The sequence below is a fragment of the Mastigoproctus giganteus genome, chromosome 2 (genome assembly GCF_048544385.1).
Source record: "Mastigoproctus giganteus isolate SK-2022 chromosome 2, ASM4854438v1, whole genome shotgun sequence".
Classification (NCBI taxonomy): Eukaryota; Metazoa; Arthropoda; class Arachnida; order Uropygi; family Thelyphonidae; genus Mastigoproctus; species Mastigoproctus giganteus.
The window spans coordinates 271,974,750-271,994,450 of NC_143576.1; the positions used below are offsets into that span (position 1 = coordinate 271,974,750).

The following is a 19,701-nucleotide window of genomic DNA, read 5'->3' on the forward strand; positions in this document are numbered from 1 at the left end:
TCACTCGGCTACGGAGGCCCTTTAATCGCAGGGCAATTAAACGTTCTAATAGCTTACCAAGTTTGGCCAATAAGGCTATAGGCCGATAAGACCTCGGTTCCTGGGGGGGCTTGTCTGGTTTCCTAATCAGCTTGATAAGGGCTGTCTTCCACAGATCTGGGAAAGTCCCAGCATCTAAACATTTATTGAAAAGTTGTAGAAGTATACTGGGCTTAATCTTGGCGAGCCGTACAATAAAGGTACTCTCCAGCATGTCTATCCCTGGGCATTTCTTAACTTTCACTTGTTTGACCGCTGTGTCCAACTCGATGGAACTAAAAGGCTCAGTCTTAATTGAAGAAACATACAGAGAATTGGCAGAACGAATACTAGGGTGAAAATCACAGTAGGAGCTCACATTGTCCTGTAGAAAAAGAATATCTAGAATAATGTTTACAGAATCCGTCCAGTTAGTGGTCTATATGATCGATACATACACTTCTTGTGTAAATAATTTATTTTTTACAATTTTATAAAGTACCCCCCCCCCCCCCACGGGTCTGCATTACCAGAGTTGTACACAAATTCTGTCCAAGTTTCCTTCTTCCTGGTAGCAATTGCCTTCACATAACGTTTCTTGAGATCAACGTAATAATTATAAAAGATGCGAACATCAGCCTGAGACAAATGACGATTGCGCTGATAGGTGCGTCGAGCGTGGTGGACCTGTTTCCGAAGCGAAGATAATTCTGACGACCACCAGGAACAAGTTCTGGAATTGACACGTTTTTTTCCTTGATGATTTATATGATGCATTAATCAAAATTTTTTGAATCTGTGTCGCAGCTTCAGACACAGACATGGCGTCAAAATGAGAGTTAGTCAGTTTGGAGAAATTAGCATTTACAGAGTATTCAAATATGTCCCAATTAATGTTATTAATTGAGAAGCGAACGTGCTCAGGCACACAGATACTCGAATCTGAGGGACGAGAAGGTATGGAGACCGAGAAAGAAATTGCCCGATGGTCACTTGTTGTCCAGTTAGGCTGTACAGTCCAATCGTTATAGCTAGATTACAGAAGGAATTTGAAAAAGTGATATCAATGTTTGATTCTCCGGAGAAGCTGGAGAACGTAGTGAACTGTTGAGGTCTGTTAAAAATCTTCATATTATTATTAATAATAAATTCTTCCAGTAATTGCCCTCGAGCACCAAAGCGTGCACGGAACCAAAACTTAGACTTGGCGTTTACATCCGCTGAAATAAGGACATTATGAGGACCCAGAAAATTCAATGTGGATTTTAATAATTTAATGAGTTATTTAAGTCTTCAGATGGAGGGCAGTATATTGAGATGATATAAAAGGTCACGGTTGAATATGTGACAAGGATACAAGTTGCAGTTTGGTGACAGAGACCATTAATGACAGTTACATCAATTTTGTCGTTTAATACAACAATACAAGTCTTCGGTTGCTGGTGAGCAGGTTGGATTACTCGGGTGGAAAGAGAATAACCTGTGATCTTTGAACAATCTCCCATTCGCCCTTTAGCAAAATATGGCTCTTGAATAGTGATGATGTCGATTGAGTTTTGTTCTGCTGTTAATCTAATCTCGTCCGAAACAACTCTAGAATGATGCCCGTTAAGCCTTATGTGAGATGACTTTGGCTACAGGTAACCCTGCGATACAGATTTATATGTTGTTCCTTAACCTTTTGCTTATAAAGGTAATTTGAGCTGATTAAGCAAGATTAAGTTCTAGACTGATTGAATCTAGATACATTTCTAGTTGTATTTTTTGATTGGCCAGTTGATTGATGGTAGCTGCTTAATTAGGATTAGATGATGTTAGGTAGAATTTAATGCCGCCCGCATAAAACAGAAAGTCCCGTGATGCAAGAAAGCGTTCAAGGGCTACAGCGAACAGGAAGGGGGAATTGCTAGTCACTGTGCGTGGCCTACGAACTGAAATACGTCATTGCTCCTCCCTTACGAGATACGTGACGTGTTACAGGTAAAGGAACTGGGAAAAATAACTGCAATCAGAAGGAAAAAAAAAAAAAAAACAATTATAGGAAGGGTCATGTTTTTAATTGACTCTCATTTTTGTTTAGTGATTTTTTTTAGTAAAAAAAGGTTAGATTTTAACGCGACTTCGATACGGATTCAAACAAAAGAAGCAGCACGTCATTCATTTCGATCGTTCGTTGGCCATGCCCAGTGGTACCGGATGCCAAATTTTTAATATAAGAATCAACACAGATGCAGATTGAAGGTAAATCAAAATACAGTGAACGAAAAGTTCATTCAGGGTCCGTTCCATTCGCATTCATTATATTGCATTTACAATTTGTCGCCTCCTAACATTTCACTGTTTTGTCTTCACCCGAATTTATTCCGCGTTCCTGTTTAATACTCGATTATTTTCCCACAATTTCTGTTGTGTATGAGACACGCGTGGCGCTTTGCAACTTGGGCTTATTTCCGGTCAGTAGTTGGATGAATTTTTTTTTGCGTTCTTTCAAACTTCTCGTTTTATTCCTAGGCGATATTCGCGTGAACCAACACCCCGCCCTCACTTCGTTTCACATCGTTTGGCTGCGTCAACACAACCGTATTGCCGAGCGACTGAAGCGACTCAACCCGATTTGGAATGGCGACCAGATCTACTTCGAAACCAGGTGAGTTGTTTTATTTATTTATTTGTATCTTCAACCCCGCAGAAAACGTCGAAAGTAGGTGAAAGCAAAAGCAGTTTAATTAAGATATGGCTATGCGGTATGTAAATATAAAATAAAACAAAAATTACTATTTGTACGACAACGCAGAATATAAGAACATATTATATTATCATCAAATATATTATATAATATATAAATACCTTAGCATTAGTAGAAGCTATTTATTAGTTATTAAATCAGTTTATTTAAACAATAAATATGGTCTGTACCCCTTACATGCCATTCAGCCAGGAGGGCCATCAGTAATACAATTAATTATTTACATTAATTAAAACACATACTGTATAAATCAATTTTAACAATCAGTAGCGTTTACAAGGTAAACTTACATAAAAAACTGCCATAAATAAGAAATATTTAAAAATTTAAGTAGCAGATTAAAAGCACACGAATTTATAACTTGACAAATTCAGGCACAATTGTAGCAGCAGGAGTCAGGGGAGAACCTGAACACATCTCGGTTCTCTGGTTTCTCCGCCTTTTCCGCTGATTACATGTCACAGCTCCAACCGTGTTAAGGTTTCCTGCAGTTTCAGTTTCTTCGATCTGTTTACTTTTGAGTCACGGAATTTGTCGAGATCAGTGTCTAGTCTGTTGATAAGAGGGATTGTATTTCCGGGAAACATATTGCTGACGCGACCTAGATTGACTAGCCCTCCTTCAAGGGAAAGTCGAGGGTCAGCTTTGTAGCGTCCTGCTGTCCGGGTAGTCCTGACGATATCGTCGATTATGTGGCATCGATGAGTGCGGTTATAAGTTTATTAGAGTTAGAAAATTTGGGCAGCAATTTGCTGTTTCCAAGGCATCACGTGTAAATTCGAGTAGAGCCCCAATCTAGAGATGGCATGCTGCTTCCCTGTTGTTCTATTAAGCCATTTCAGGATTCATTACTCTAGTCAGAGAAATTTGATGAAGTAGGATTTGGGCTCTGAGGACCAGATTGTGGAGGAACATAATGGAATGGGATAAAGGCAATGTTGGATATATCGGATAATGAGTTGAAGGTCAAGTATTCGTGCGTAATGCTGCATAGAGCTTGGTTTTGGTGCAAGAAACCAAGCTTATATAGCATCAGCCAAAAAAAAAAGAAAAAAAAAACTTTTCGTTTCACCCATCCATTCACTCCAAATTGTTTGTCTATATCACCCTTGATGGACGTTTGTTCCAGCAATGAACCACACGCTGGCTAAAGGCAAATTTCTGCACATCTATTCTACAACTTCCTTTCCTCAATTTGAATTTGGGACCCTCAGGTGCGGAATCTGAGCAAGAGGAAGAATACCATTATCATTAAACTTGCTCAAACCATTCAAGGCCTTACATATCACTTCAGATCACTTCAGAGGAGCCTGGTCGTCAGACTCTGAAATTTGCATAATTTAAGCCTTTCTTGGTAACAGCAGCCCTTTGTTCCGCCCAATAATATCGTTGCCCTTCTCTGTACTCGTTCCAGCACTCTACATCTTTCCTAAAATGAGGCCTCCATATTGCATGCACTACTGAAGGTGTGACCAGACCATTGCCTTATTCAAGAGGATAATCAGTTCCTTATCTTTGCTGTAATTACTCGTATTACCCTTCGATCCCCTTTGTGAATTAAGGACACATTGGCACACCTCCAGTCCGTCGGGTCCTACCTTGAGCGCAAGGATGCTCTCATAATCATGGCTAAGGGTTTCTTACTACCTTTGCTTACTCTTTAAAATAGCTGGATAGATCCCAACAATGATGCTCTCATAATCATGGCTAAGGGTTTCCTTACTTTCTTTGCTGCCTCCTTTAATATAACCAGATAGATCCCATCAACCCCAGGTTTCTTTCTTATGTTTTACCTCAACAATTTCTCTTCCACTTTTCTCTCAGTTACTACAGAATCACTTGAGTCCCTGTTAGAGTTTTGATAAGCTTGTGGCCCCCACTTCCCTGCAGAATTAGTCATGTGAGAATGTAGATGCAAAATAGTCATTCAGTTTGTCAGTATCTGAGCAGGATGATCAACAGTAGAACCATCGATATCAAGTGGAACAATCTGATTCATCCCCCTTCTTTGTAGAATTTACATAAGTAAAGAAGTCTTTACAGTTTTTCATCGGAAATTTTGCAAAAGATTTCTCGTAATCTTCATTTGCTTGACTATCCTCTTTTGTGACGATTACAGACTGTCTTATATCTACCATGGGCATCTGTGTCTCCTGATAATTTATATGCATTCCATGCAATTTTCTTCTATGCCACGAGTCTCATTAGATCGACATCCATTTAGGCCTAAACCTTGAAGAGTGTTTCTTAGTTGGTAGGAAAAGCCTAGTAGCTTCCATGATTAATTCCATGAATGAATCCCATTTAGAATTCCCTGCTGGTAACATGATCAATTGATCGCACTGCATAGAATTTAAAAACTGGCGCCTCCATAACCAGGCGGGCAGTTGTAGCAGTGCATAGCACACGCTTCTTGATTAGACCGGGGTTCGAGCCCGTGGCCACCAAATACGGTGAATGCGGAAGGTTCACGGAATGACCACCGCATATCCCCGGAGCAATATGGCCTTAGTTGATAATGCTCCTAAAAACAAGTAACAACAACAACAACAACAACAATTTAAAAACTGTTTCAGACCACCCTAGTCACCTTTACAAAAGCAAAAACCCCTCCCTTTATCCCTGATGGTAGATACATCATTGAGTAAATCCCACATCAGTACACTGTGTCACTGCCACCCAGTGGTTCCTTTATCTGCAGATTCTTAATGCATGAAGAATCACTACTGCTAATCAGACCAAGGCTGTTGGTTGCATGTCGAACGTGCTGCTGTAGAAAACAATCATCCATTAAATCCACAAAAGTCTTCCTACTGTGCGTGTTTGTGCAACCCTCAAGTTCCTGTCTATATCTGGGAAGTTAAAATGCCCCATTAAAACTTACCTGTAAATACAATGGGATTGATTGTTCGGTCAATAGTAGGTGGTTTGGAGTCCGGGCGAAAACCAGGCTGGAGAGAGGGGATAAGCTTGTCCGACATTCGGTATAATCTTCTTAGTAATGGAGCCTTTGTTAGTGAGGTTACTGCGATTTTGCCATAGAGATCTAGGGACTTTGTTTGTTCAGTTGTACGGCTGTGTGTCTTTGCTGCTCCGGTTAACCAGTTAAATTAACAGAATTATGCTCAGGTTTATATGATGATTTTTATGTTGGTGTATTCCTAATCTGATGCTGAACAAGAGGATATCCATTGTGTGGCGACCTGGACATCCAGGTATTTATTATTTATAGTTTTCTTATACTGCAAAATTTGCTGTTTTTGCTACTCACGGCTGACCAGAGATATCTATCGCTTCCGGCTACAGGTCAAGGTCAGGCAAATGCGCTATGGGTTTGTACTTGCGGTCAAGTAATCATGGCAACACACGTCATTTACTGCCTCCTAGCAATTATCCACGCCTCGTACAAGCGGATTTCCACATCCAACAGTAACAAGTCCAGCCAACTAAAATAAGCCGTAAATTTTGACTTATTTTGTATCTGATCGGTAAACGTATCACTTGGAATACGATACGTAGTTAAGGCAACTACTAAACACAATTGTAAACTCTTTTCCAGCCCACTCGTAATCCTTTTATCTGCGCCTAAAATCAGAAAATGCCTTTAAAGCAAGATCACCCAAATAATGATAGCTGTGTAATTTGTGGAATTGTTCCGGACGTAGCTATAAAATGTACTTCCTGTCTCAAGACATACGGAAGCGAATGTCTCGCGTTGGACCTAAAGAGGCTCGGAAAGCAGCGACGGAAATTTTGGCAGTGTCCCCCCTGTAAGGGAGAAAATTATATGCATTCACTCGGAACAACTGGTGAAACTTTTAACGATGTTAACCAAATTTCGGATTCACCTGAGCACAGGACCCAACCCGAACCTGAGGTAGACACGGAAAAATTGACATCGCCAGATGCACATGTGGAATTGACACCCGACTCATCACAGGAAGAACAAAATGACCATTCAGATCTCATCATGCAAAAATCTAGTAGCTCCCAACAGGATAACAACCTATCAACAGAGATCTCCGCAATAATTAATCAAACATCACTCGAACACAGTCCACTCCTGGTCTCGCTCCTCACAAATATTGAGACAACTCTATGTATAAAGCTGTCGCCAATTCATAATATCCTCGCAGACCTACTGCTGGAAAACAAGCGACTACGAGAACACAATGAATGCATACACAAAACATTGGAGGTGTTGCGGAAAAATTTTGAGGACCTGAAGCAATCGGTTTGTGATCTTGCTGTTCAAACTAACCATCATGAGCAGCAGCCTCCGGACGAACACTTTCACGCGAAACCGAGAGCTCCTACCCAAACCACCCCATCTTTATTACCACATGACCCCTCTCCAGCCCCCATTCTTACAACATGTGAGTCTGAAGTTGTGTGCCCTGAACGTAGCACTAGACCAGTATATATTGAAATCACAGCAGATGCCAACGGATACTCAGGAAATACTGCCTCACAGAAGACCCAAAGAATTCATCAGGAGCAGAATCTGCCAAATCGCACCTATTCGCGATCACAAAACTCACATATGGGGTCCTCGCGCTCAAAACCGGATAATGCTTTGGCTGCTGAAGTACATCGCAATTGTAGTTCCGCTTCAAACAACGTGAGAGGTAACCATTATGCAGGGACTACGATTGCATCTAATGTAAAGACCCATAGAGACACTACAACGTATGCAATGATTGCAAGCCAACGAACAAAAGAACAAACACTGACCCGCAATCCAACTCTTAAGGAACTGAGCCCCAATCTTAAAGTTATTGGAACCAATTTGCACTTCAGCAAGATGCAAATTGCGAACACTGGAATGATGAGCAAGCGATTCCGTAATGTCTTCATTAGTAGGCTCTCCCCTGCTACCACAGCTGATGATGTGGAACACCTTCTTGCTGCTTTCAAAATGAATGGTAGAGTCACCAAGCTATCCACAAAATATCCCACCTACGCCTCCTTTAAGATCGATGTAGCTGATGCAGATTTTGAAGCACTCTTCAATCCTGAAATCTGGCCTGCTGGAGCTCTTGTTATGCCATATCTCGGGCATAAAGGGCAGCGATATAGAAGTAATGGAAAGGACTCCCACCAATGGTACCCTGATTCATAGCAATCCCAGATCTCGTTACCGCAACTAGCACCACAGACACGGAACACCAATATGCCGATCCCTGTGCTCATCAGTCCTAGACACACCCCGCTGAATCGAGTCGTGCTATGTCAAAGACCACCCGTCCGTATTAAAGTACCTACAGTACCTGCCTGCACCATATTTTATCAAAATGTGCGTAGTCTTAGGAACAAGCTTGACACTATGGAGCAAATTCTGCTTCCCGGATATTTTGACCTGCTCGCCATCACCGAAACCTGGCTCAATGACGATGAAGAATTCCTAGCAGCAGCTGCCCCAGCTGATTATGGGGTCGTATTCACATCTCGGATTGCACGCAAGGGTGGAGGCTCCGCAATATTTTACAAGAAATCCACTTTCAAGCTATTGGATAATAAATCCAGTAACTCCCCTAACTATGAAGCAATCCTCGTTACGTTAAGATACAACTTCGTGACGTTTGACCTCTGTGTGGTGTACATACCTCCAACGCCTTCCCCGCAAATCATCCTGGAAGTTTCCAACTGGATAATCAATCAGCTGCATCCCACAGCTTCTCATGTAGTTTGTGGTGATTTCAATTTACCTCCTCAGCTATCTAATATGAAAAAGGATCTTCTGGCACACTTGAGATGTGCTGATCTACAACTTATTAATGAAGCTCCAACCAGGGGGAATAACCTCTTAGATCTAGTTCTAGCCTCTATCCCTTGCACCCTTGATTACATTGCAGAAACGTCATTCGACTCTGATCATGTCCCAATACATGTGACTGCATATCTGCCAGCCCCCAAATTAGAAACCAGAAGGACAACAAAAAAGGTTGACATCACTAGCCCCAACTTACTTGACGTAGATAAGTGCATCAGAGCCACCTCTCTCATTCCCTGGGTGGCCTTAGAGACTTGTGACCCAGAAATAGCTGTGAACATTCTCACAAACTGGATCAACACGGTTGCCAAATATGCCGCCTCTAAAAAAAATCACAATCAGTCCATATACAAGACTTTGGTGGAATTCAGAACTCAAAATGAGTTTCCAGCTGAAGCAACAGCTCCATCGCACATGGAAACAGTCGCAAAATGTCAATGATCGCATCGTTTATTCTAGGGCACGGGCTCAATTTAATCGCATGAAATCTGAGGCAATCAAATTATACGTTAACCGAGATCTGGCTAAAGGAAAAATTCCATACAAGAAAGTGAACCATCATTTTCCTCTGCAACTTGATCCTGAATTGTGGCTCGATTTCGTCACAAGATTTAATCGTAATCCCATGCCAAACTCAGATCTGGCTCTACTAACAGAGCCCACCCAGCAAGAAGTGTTGAACACCATTCAGATCACAAAACAACAGCTGATCGTCGCCATCAATTCTCTACCTGCCTCGTCAACCACTGGTGATGATGGAGTCCCCCAATTCATGCTCAAATGCCTAAGTCCGTACATTATTCAGCCACTTTTAATTATCTTCAACCAGTTACTCTCGAACCAGATTTTCCCACAGCAATGGGAAAACTATCTTATCAAACCTTTAGCCAAAGTTCAGTCGCCATCGAAACATAAACATTTTCGACCCATCTCCAACTCCTCCAGCCTGCTGAAGCTCCTGGAGAAGACCTTACTCCCGATCCTCACCAAGCAGATCATGCCCAGTAATCCAGCCCAAATTCACTATTCCCTTCCAAACAGATCAACGATCACAAATCTGCTAGCCACAACGAATACTATCTTGTCAGCATTCGAGAAAAGGCACGAACTAGCTGTTACTTACTTAGACATTGAGGCTGCATTTGATGCCGTCCAAGTAAACCAACTACTCACTCTCCTGGAATGCCACTTCCAGATCACAGGGAACATATTATGCTTTCTCTCCTCTCTTCTGAATAACAGAGTTATAAAGCTTCAGACAGGAGATCGCACCCTTACTAGATCCGTCACCGCAGGAGTCCCACAAGGAGGGGTCCTTTCCGGCCTTCTGTTCTCATCTATTATCTTCCCACTGGTTGCACATTCTCGATGTCTACTGAGCTATGCAGATGATATCAAGATACTTACTCCCATCATTCCTGGTCAAGACCTTGATCTGGTAAAAACGGAAATTAACAACACTCTCACTGCAGTCACATCTTACCTCTGCCAGTTCGGGCTCAAGATCAATCCTGCTAAGTCCGAATTCATGGTGTATTCATTGAAGCAACCTCCTTCTTCTCTCCAGCCTTCGGTCGGCAACACCCTCATCCCAATTGCATCCAGCCATCATGATCTGGGCGTTGTATTCGACTCCAAACTTCGATTCAACGCACACATAGACATGCTCCTCACACGTGCTTCAAGACTCCGGTGGATAGCAAAACAGCATCTCCTTCATATCAGAGATAAAAAGACAACCGTGAGGTACATAAGAGCAATCATCTTTCCACCTTTACTCTATGCTGCTGAAATTTGGGCGTCAGCAGCACCGTGAATAAAGAAACCACTCTTTGCCACAGAATTCTGGCTCCTAAAGTGGGCCAACAGGAAGCACAACCTTCCAGTTCTGATTCATACCACGCAGCTCGCCAACTCTCTCGGGATTCCACGGCTTCCCACCTTAGTCGAAGACCAATGCCTCCTAGCAACAGTCAAGATGATAACAGGCATAATCGCAACACCTTCATTCTGGGATACCTGTGGCTGGAGGATCCCCCCTGCTGCCCTTAGGGCCAATCCCGAGCTCTACTCGCATTCAGCGCGACTCCATCTCTCGGACAGGTTCCTCCCTCAGCAGATGTTCAAGCAAACCCAGGCACTTGACGCCGACCTGAACAAATTCGCTGTTGACTGGACTTACAGGAAAAAAATTATGTCTAGTAGGACTAATAAGCATTGACATGTGTACCTTACATCTGTTCCTGTCTGATTGAGCTGGTGCTCTTATCTCGATGTTAAGTCAGCTCAATCAGACCTAACTCTCGTAAGGAGCTCTCTCCTTTGTATAAAATATGTTTTCTTTTGTAAAATTACCTGTTTTTGTAAATTAATTGTTCTATTTTCCCGGAAGTTTCGGGAGGTTGTAAAAATGTAAACCCCTGGCTTTTTGGCCGTGAAGGGCATTAAAGATTATCTCTCTCTCTCTCTCTCTCTCTCTCTCTCTGAGATTTCACATGTTGTAAAATCCGTCTGTTCTCCACGGTTTTGGAGTTTGCCGGGTCTGTGGGGAATCCTATATGGGAGACAATTTTTTCCTTTGGAATGTTGGAGCAGCAAATCCCAGCACGCAATCTCCAATTCCAGGGAAAGGCATCCCGCCAGGACTTGGAGCGCGTGGGTGCTCACAGTGCAGCAAGCTCTTGTCATTATTAGTAATATCGATCTGTGTGTCATCTAGAGTTTTTCCTTGTTGACAGCTGTGTTAGTTTTTGTGTACCAGGCTCCAGCTGCATAGCCGAGTGCTGGGATATAGAATGCCTTACAGAGGACGCCAAGGGCCCTCTTTTCAGGCCCCAGTCTTTCCTAGTGACTCTAGCCAGTAGGCTCACATACCTTCTTATTTTTATTCTGTAGCAGAGATGTGGCGCGAAGCTAAGGTTTCTGTGAAGTATCACTCTGAGGTATTTTATTTCTGTTAGCAACTTTAGGGTTGTCCAGTTTATCTTAATCTGCGGTGGTCTTCTAGGGTCAAGGAATCCATGAATTGAGTTCAGTGTTGGCATTCGAGGTGAGCGGACGCGCTTAGTCAAGGCTCCTCAGTTAAGTGGTTTACTTTTGGATAGTGCTTTTAAATATTTGATTTATTTAGATATTGTTGGATTATTTTGTTATAGGTTTTCCTGTAACTTTCCGGTATCGTGACTCATACGGAAATAGCCGATGGCGATTTACGGGTGAGTAATGATTTAATCCGTAGTTGAACCTGTGGAATGTTTTCCAATGTCGACCTGGTGATTAATCCTTCCTCACCTGTGGATTCTTTTCTTTGTGATCGATGTAAGGAGTGCACCGATCTTAAATTACAATTTGGTGCACTGATGGAACAATTTGAGTCCCTGAAAAAACGGGTGCTTGCCCTCTAGATTAATGCATCTGGGAGCTCGTCAGGGACTCAAAACTCCAGCAATTTACCAAGTGATGCACCCCGATTCGAGCCTCAAAACAGAAAAACCAAGTGCAAATTACTCTGGTTAAAAAGGACATTGTTTTATTAGGAGACTCCATTGTCGGGTAAACGGGTAATATTTTTTGTAATAAGGATAGGTGGAGCAGAACCAGGCTATGTCTGCCGGGAGCAACTATTGATGATGTCACCAACAGATTGTCAGATTTTAAAGGGGGAAAAGAGAATATTATTATTCATGTGGGAACTAATGATATTAAACGTACACGAACCGACGATTTGTTGGAAAAATACAGGACCATGCTGAGGAAATGCCACAAAGTCTATGTGTCCGCAATTCTACCCAGAGAGGATTGGAGGGATTATATGTTAAGAGTCTTGTGGATTAACTCAAGACTTGAAGGAATCTGCAAGGCTTTAGTGGAAAAATTTCTATCAGTATGGCCCACACTTGTAGGTAGAAGGAATCTGTTTTGTAGAGACGGGATACACTTAAACAAAGGTGGTGCGAACGTTTTTGCCAATATTATTGAGGATACCTTAAAGGTTCAGGGAAACTGTTAGTTAGGGGGAATTTGGGTAATACTGACACGCGTTTATCTGATAATATTGGTCAATGTAACTCTTGCACATACCTTAAGAGTTCTTTTCTCTTACCCCAACTGGACGTGTTATCTAGATGTTCTGGGGGGCAAAGACTTTTCACTTGAGCGGGTAGCTAATATCAGGGAAGAGAGCCAAAAAAATTTCAAGGGTTATGTTAGGGTTGTTAAATATACAAGAACAGTAAATCTTAATTGTTTATACAGTAACGTTAGAAGTGTCGTCAATAAAATGAGCGGATTCGAACTGCTGGTTAAAACAAGTAACGCGGACATAATAGGGCTTACAGAGACGTGGTGCCACCCGCAAAATGGGGATGATGAGTTTCAGTACAGTTTGTATAATATATTTAGGAAGGATAGGTTAGATAGAAGGGGTGGTGGGGTAATGCTCCTTACCAGAAGCAGCCTGAGTGCGACGATAGGTTTCCCGGATTCAGAAATTTCACACGCTAGTATAGAGTCTGTATGGTGTGAGATAGTTGGAAACAAAGGTATAATGCGAGTAGGAGTAATCTACAGACCAGGTGATTGTGAAGATTATGACAAAAGACTCTCCATGCAATTGGAATGGGCAAGTAAGAGTAAATGCCTTATTATGGGTGATATCAATTTGTTTCTAATTGATTGGAGTAAATGGGAAGGAAACTCGACATGGGGAATAAACCTTTTAAATCAACTAGATGACTGTTATTTGTATCAACATGCCACGGAAAGTACTAGAAAAAAGAATATCCTAGACGTCATCATCACACATGAATCAGATGACATAACAGGGCTGACAGTAGAGAAACCAGTAGCAGGAAGTGATCACGGAGTTCTACGGTGGATGATGACAAGAGAGGTACCAGAACTAAAAGGCAAAGGAATCAAACATCACTCGAACAAAGTCCACTCTTGGTCTCGCTCCTCACAAATATCGAGACAACCCTATGTATAAAGCTATCCCCAATCCATAATATCCTCACAGACCTACTGCTTGAAAACAAGCGACTACGAGAACACAATGAATGCATACACGAAACATTGGAGGTGTTGGGGAAAAACTTTGATGACCTGAAGCAATCTGTTTGTGATCTTGCTGTTCAAACTAACCATCATGAGCAGCATCCTCCGGACGAACACTTTCACGCGAAACAGAGAACTCCTACCCAAACCACCCCATCTTTATTACCACATGACTCCTCTCCATCCTCGATTCCTACAATATGTGAGTCTGAAGTTGTGTGCCCTGAACGCAGCACTAGCCCAGTATATGCTGAAATCACAGCAGATGCCAAAGGATACTCAGGAAATACTGCCTCACAGAATATCCAAAGGAGTCATAACCACTGGTGATGATGGAGTTCCCCAATTCATGCTTAAATGCCTAAGTCCATACATTATTCAGCCACTTTTAATTATCTTCAACCAGTTACTCTCGAACCAGATTTTCCCACAGCAATGGACAAACTATATCATCAAAGCTTTAGCCAAAGTTCAGTCGCCATCGAAACCTAAACACTTCCGATTCATCTCCAACTCCTCCAGCCTGCTGAAGCTCCTGGAGAAGACCTTACTCCCCATCCTCACCAAGCAGATCTTGCCCAGTAATCCAGCCCAAATTCACTACTCCCTTCCAAACAGATCAACGATCACCAATCTGCTAGGCACCACGAATACTATCTTGTCAGCATTCGAGAAAAGGCACAAACTAGCCGTTACTTACTTAGACATTGAGGCTGCATTTGATGCCGCCCAAGTAAACCAACTACTCACTGTCCTGGAATGCCACTTCCAGATCACAGGGAACATATTATGCTTTCTCTCCTCTCTTCTGAATAACAGAGTTATAAAGCTTCATGCATGAGATCGTACCCTTACTAGATCCGTCACAGCAGGTGTCCCACAAGGAGGGCTCCTTTCGGCCTTCTGTTCTCATCTATTATCTTTCCACTGGTTGCACATTCTCCATGTCTACTGAGCTATGCGGATGATATCAAGATACTCACTCCCATCATCCCTGGTCAAGGCCTCGATCTCGTAAAAACAGAAATTAACAACACTCTCACTGCAGTCACATCTTATCTCTGCCAGTTTGGCCTCAAGATCAATCCTGCTAAGTCCGAATTCATGGTGTATTCATTGAAGCAAACTCCTTCTTCTCTCCAGCCTTCGTTCGGCAACACCCTCATCCCAATTGTGTCCAGCCATCGTGATCTGGGCGTTGTATTCAACTCCAAACTTCGATTCAACGCCCACACAGACATGCTCCTCACACGTGCTTCAAGACTGGTGGATAGCAAAACAGCATCTCCTTCATATCAGAGATAAAAAGACAACCGTGAGGTACATAAGAACAATTATCTTTCCACCTTTACTCTATGCTGCTGAAATTTGGGCGTCAGCAGCACCGTGAATAAAGAAACCACTCTTTGCCACAGAATTCTGGCTCCTAAAGTGGGCCAACAGGAAGCACAACCTTCCAGCTCTGATTCATACCACGCAGCTTGCCAAACCTCTCGGGATTCCACGGCTTCCCACCTTAGTCGACAACCAACGCCTCCTAGCAACAGTCAAGATGATAACAGGCATAATCGCAACACCTTCATTCTGTGATACCTGTGGCTGGAGCATCCCCCCTGCTGCCCTTAGGGCCAATGCTGAGCTCTACTCGCATTCAGCACGATTCCATCTCTCGGACAGGTTCCTTCCTCAGCAAATTGTGAAGCAAACCCAGGCACTTGACGCCGACCTGAACAAGTTCGCTGTTGACCGGACTTACCGGAAAAAAATTATGACTAGTAGGACTAATCAGCAATGACTGATGTGTACCTTGTATCTGTTCCTGTCTGAATGAGCTGGTGCTCTTATATCGATGGAAAGTCAGCTCAGCCAGGCTTAACTCTCATAAGGAGTTCTCTCATTTGTATCAAAATATGTTTTCATTTGTAAAATTACTTTTTTTTTTGTAAATAATTGTTCGAGTTTCCCGGAAGTTTCGGGAGGCTGCAAAAATGTAAACCACTGGCTTTTTGGCCGTGAAGGGCATTAAAGATTCTCTCTCTCTCTCTTTCTCTGAATGGGTTTTAATTTCAGAAAAGGAAATTACGATGCCTTAAGGTACTACTTGGCCTCTATTAACTGGGTAGACATCGTGCAGAAAATTAAAAGATTTAAAGTGTGGTATGCTTTTAAAACATTAATCACAGATGCCTTGAATGCGTATATACCCTTAAAAATATACACCACGAGGAGGGTTCCAAATTGGATGAATAGCGAAGTTGCCACATTACTTGAGCAGAAAAAGGTGGCATGGAAAGGTTACAGAGCAATAAAGAGTAATGAAATCTATAACAGCTACAAGGTGATGTGTAATAAAGCCACAGAAAAAGGTTCGACAGGCAAAGGCAGTTTATGAGAAATCACTAGCAAACAGAGCAAAGAGGGGGGGATAAAGAATTCTTCACATATATAAATGCCAAGAAGAGCAGGACAAACCAGATCGGACCTTTACGTAAGGGAAATGGGATAGTAATAAATACACCAGCTGCCGTTGCAGATGAACTCAACAGTAATTTTACATCGATAATTATAATTCAAAAACCTCTTGTGGCAATGGGAAATTGTGGGAGCGAAGTTGAAAAATATGTAATTAATGATATTGAAATTTCGCAAGATTATTTAATGAAAAAACTTTCGAGCCTACAGACCAGTAAGGCTCCTGGAGTTGATGAAATATACCCTATAATCTTAAGGGAGGCGGCAATCGAGTGCATTGGACCATTGAGGCTAATTATGCGAGCATCGCTAGACTCTGGGGAGATTCCCTTGGATTGAAAAAGTGCAAATGTATCTCGCATACATAAGGGTGGCTCTAAAAGTGAAGTTGGAAATTATCGACCTGTCAGTCTGACTTCAGTAGTAGGGAAAATCATGGAGGCAATGATCAAGGGTGGAATTCAAAATCATTTGGATCGAATTGAAATTCTCAAGGATACTCAGCATGGTTTTGTGAAGGGAAAATAATGTTTAACAAATCCGGTTCGCTATTTAGAGAGGGTCACTCACGACTGGATTTAGTGAATAATTTCGACATTGTTTATCTAGATTTCTGCAAAACGTTTGACTCAGTCCCACATGAGCGGTTGATTTATAAGCTGGAACAGGTTGGAATCACTGGGAATATCCTTAGATGGATAGCAGGATGGCTTCATTGCAGGAGGCAGAGGGTTGTGATAAATGGCTATTCCTCAGATTGGGTTGATGTAAGAAGTGGGGTTCCCCAAGGATCTGTATTATTACCACTATTATTTTTAATTTTCATAAACCACATTGATGAAGGGATAGAGGACGTGATGTCTAAATTTGCAGATGATGTTAAAATTGGTAGAGTAGTTAATGATCACTGTCAAGCTGAGCTTCTTCAGAGAGACCTAGATAGACTTCAGGAATGGTCAGAAAAATGGCAGCTATGCTTTAATCCAACAAATTGTAAGGTATTACACCTGGGAAACAGTAATCCCAGATAACTTATTCACTTGGTGGAGTTCAACTAAACCCAGTACTGGAGGAAAGGGACTTGGGTGTTACGATACGGTCAGACATGAAATTCTCTGAGCATTGTAAACAGGTTGCGAGGAAGGCCCGTGGTGTCCTATCGATGATCTATCGAACTTTTGCAAGTAGAGATAGGGACGTGATAATCCCATTATATAAGGCTTATGTTAGACCACAATTGGAATATTGTGTTCAAGTATGGAGACCGCACCTAAAGAAAGACATCGAGCTTCTTGAAAGGGTGCAAAGACGGATAACTCGTCTGGTGAGATCGGCAAAAGGGCGTCCTTATGAAGAAAGACTTCGAATATGTGGATTGCAGAGTTTGGAAACTAGACACCTTAGAGGAGATTTTATTGAGGTGTTTAAGGCTCTGAGAGGCATCAGTAAAATGAATGAGGACGAAATTTTCAAGATTATAAATGATGCTAGAACTAAGGGACATAAATTCAAGTTACGAGGGGGGGAGATGTTTAGATTGGATTGCAGGAAGTTTTATTTTAGCCAGCAAGTTATAAATTACTGGAATAAGTTGCTTTCATGGGTGGCCGACATTTTGGGGAAATTCAAAGGTCTTCTAGACAGTACTTTCGGTTAAGGGAAGCGCATAGGATGATAGGTTTATTTTCCTTTTTTTTTATTAATGATTATTATTTATTATTTATTTTTTTTGTTTTTATCATTGTTTTGTTCGGTTTTTTTTTCTTTTGGCTGGTGCAGCATAAGCCATAGGCTTTCTTGCTCCATGCGGCCATTACTAATACTAATACTAATCCTTTGAGAAGTATTGAACTTGTTTTGTCTGAGGAGATAGATATGCTCTAGCCCAATTTTGCAAGTGACTAGTGGCCGGCCCGGTTTGCTGTGGTGTTCAGTCGTGCCCGGCTGTTAACCTGCAGCATCAGAACCACGTCATCCGCATATGCCTCGGTTTTGACATTTGGATTATCGAAATTAAGGAACTGGTCAAGGACCAGGTTCCACAAGAGCGGCCCCAGGACAAAACCCTGAGGGCAGCCCCTTTTGACCCGCCTATAAACAGAGGCGTGTGGAGTGTTAACAGTGATTCGCCTGTTTTGAAGGTAAGATTTGAGGCATCGGTTTAAGTCTCCTGTGATATGAGCCTTCTGGAGCCTGGCCAGCAGAGCAGGCCACCAGAGAAAATCAAAGGCTGCTGCGAAGTCAATCGATATTAGGAGGAAATATTTCGTGTTGCAGTTTTTAGCTGTTTCAATAATATTTTCCAGAACGTCTACAGCTGAGTGCCCCTTCCTAAAGCCATATTGATTAGGCGACATGAGGTTTCATTCTTGGAAGTGGTTCTTAATTTTTTGGTGGAGAATGCGCTCGAGAAGGCGCTCGAAGAGCTTGCTGAAGATTGACAGCAAGGTGATTGGCCTATACGACCCTGGCATTCCTTGTGGTTTCGTTGGGCTTTTTAAGATGAGTTTTATTCGTGCCGTTTTCCACGAGGCCGGGAAGTGGCCAACCGAGAGATATCGGTTATCAACCCAAAGGTCACGGGTTCGAATTCGGCCTCGGGCTTGGATCATAGTAAAATGCAAAAACCTTGGGAGTTGCATTATGGCCCAGAAGCCGATACGCCAACAACTAACAAAAAAAAAAAAACTGTTTTCACCGCCCACTTGAAAAAAGTAGCGGCACATCAACGTGCCGAGGCACACATGTTGGGAACCACTCATATGGATAATACAGTTTAGGATGGTGAATTCACTGATGAAAAGTTGTACAATTGTGAGAATGCTGTTCATTAAACTTCTCCCCGACAACGCACTGGATATTAAAGACCACGAACAAAGCGAACATGAAAATTAACAGAGAATTCCTGTGATGCTTAGTGCAAACAAGCCTGGAAATCACCAGCTAAAGCCGTTTTGCATCGGTAAAAGTCGAAGTCCCCGGTGAGTCCAGTTGATTTGCTGCGTTCAGACAAATTTGTCTGTACGAGCATTGCACTTTATGTGCGCGCTCATGAAATGCGGAAGATTTACGAAACAAGCGACACAGAATTCGTGCTGCGGGGTTAAAATTATTTTCAGCAATCGCGAGAGATAAACAACGACGAGTTTCGAAACAGAAATGCCTTCAAGAAATGTCAGTTCGGTTTTCCAGCCAGCAAGGTGTCCGGAGACATCGAGCTGTCGCTGTGCACGGTTTACGTGCGCTAAAGTTGACCCGATTCTTAAAGTGTGCGATAATTACTTTCGCTAGGATTTCTCCGAAGAGAAAGCGGGCCAGGTCAGCGCATTGTCAGTTCCCGCGAAGGGTCATTATGCGTTTCAGGGTAACTTCGTCAATGCCTGAACGACGCCATTCCTCTAAACAGAAGATTAAGAAATCAGTGAAGGCCTTTTATTACCTGACTGAAACCAATTGTGGGATTTATTCTTATTCCTATCACACAAGTTAATTACAGAGTAAAGGCTACCCTCCAACTTTAATTTCATATTCTAAAATATGGTGTTTAGATTAAGCTGTTATATATAGATATATGCATGTATATATATCCTATAGAACAGTGCTTCTCAAACTTTTTTGAATCCCCCCCCCCCCTAAA

General features: G+C 42.2%; 1 protein-coding gene across 1 annotated transcript in view; it reads left to right on the forward strand.

Moving 5' to 3' along the window:
• LOC150090473 (immunomodulatory peroxidase-like) overlaps positions 1–19,701 on the forward strand; it is a 400,214-nt gene that overhangs the window by 316,885 nt on the left and 63,628 nt on the right. Inside the window, exon 9 of the mRNA XM_090390327.1 lies at positions 2,530–2,665. Coding sequence (XP_090246453.1) covers positions 2,530–2,665 — 136 coding nt within the window. The remainder of the gene's footprint in view (positions 1–2,529; positions 2,666–19,701) is intronic.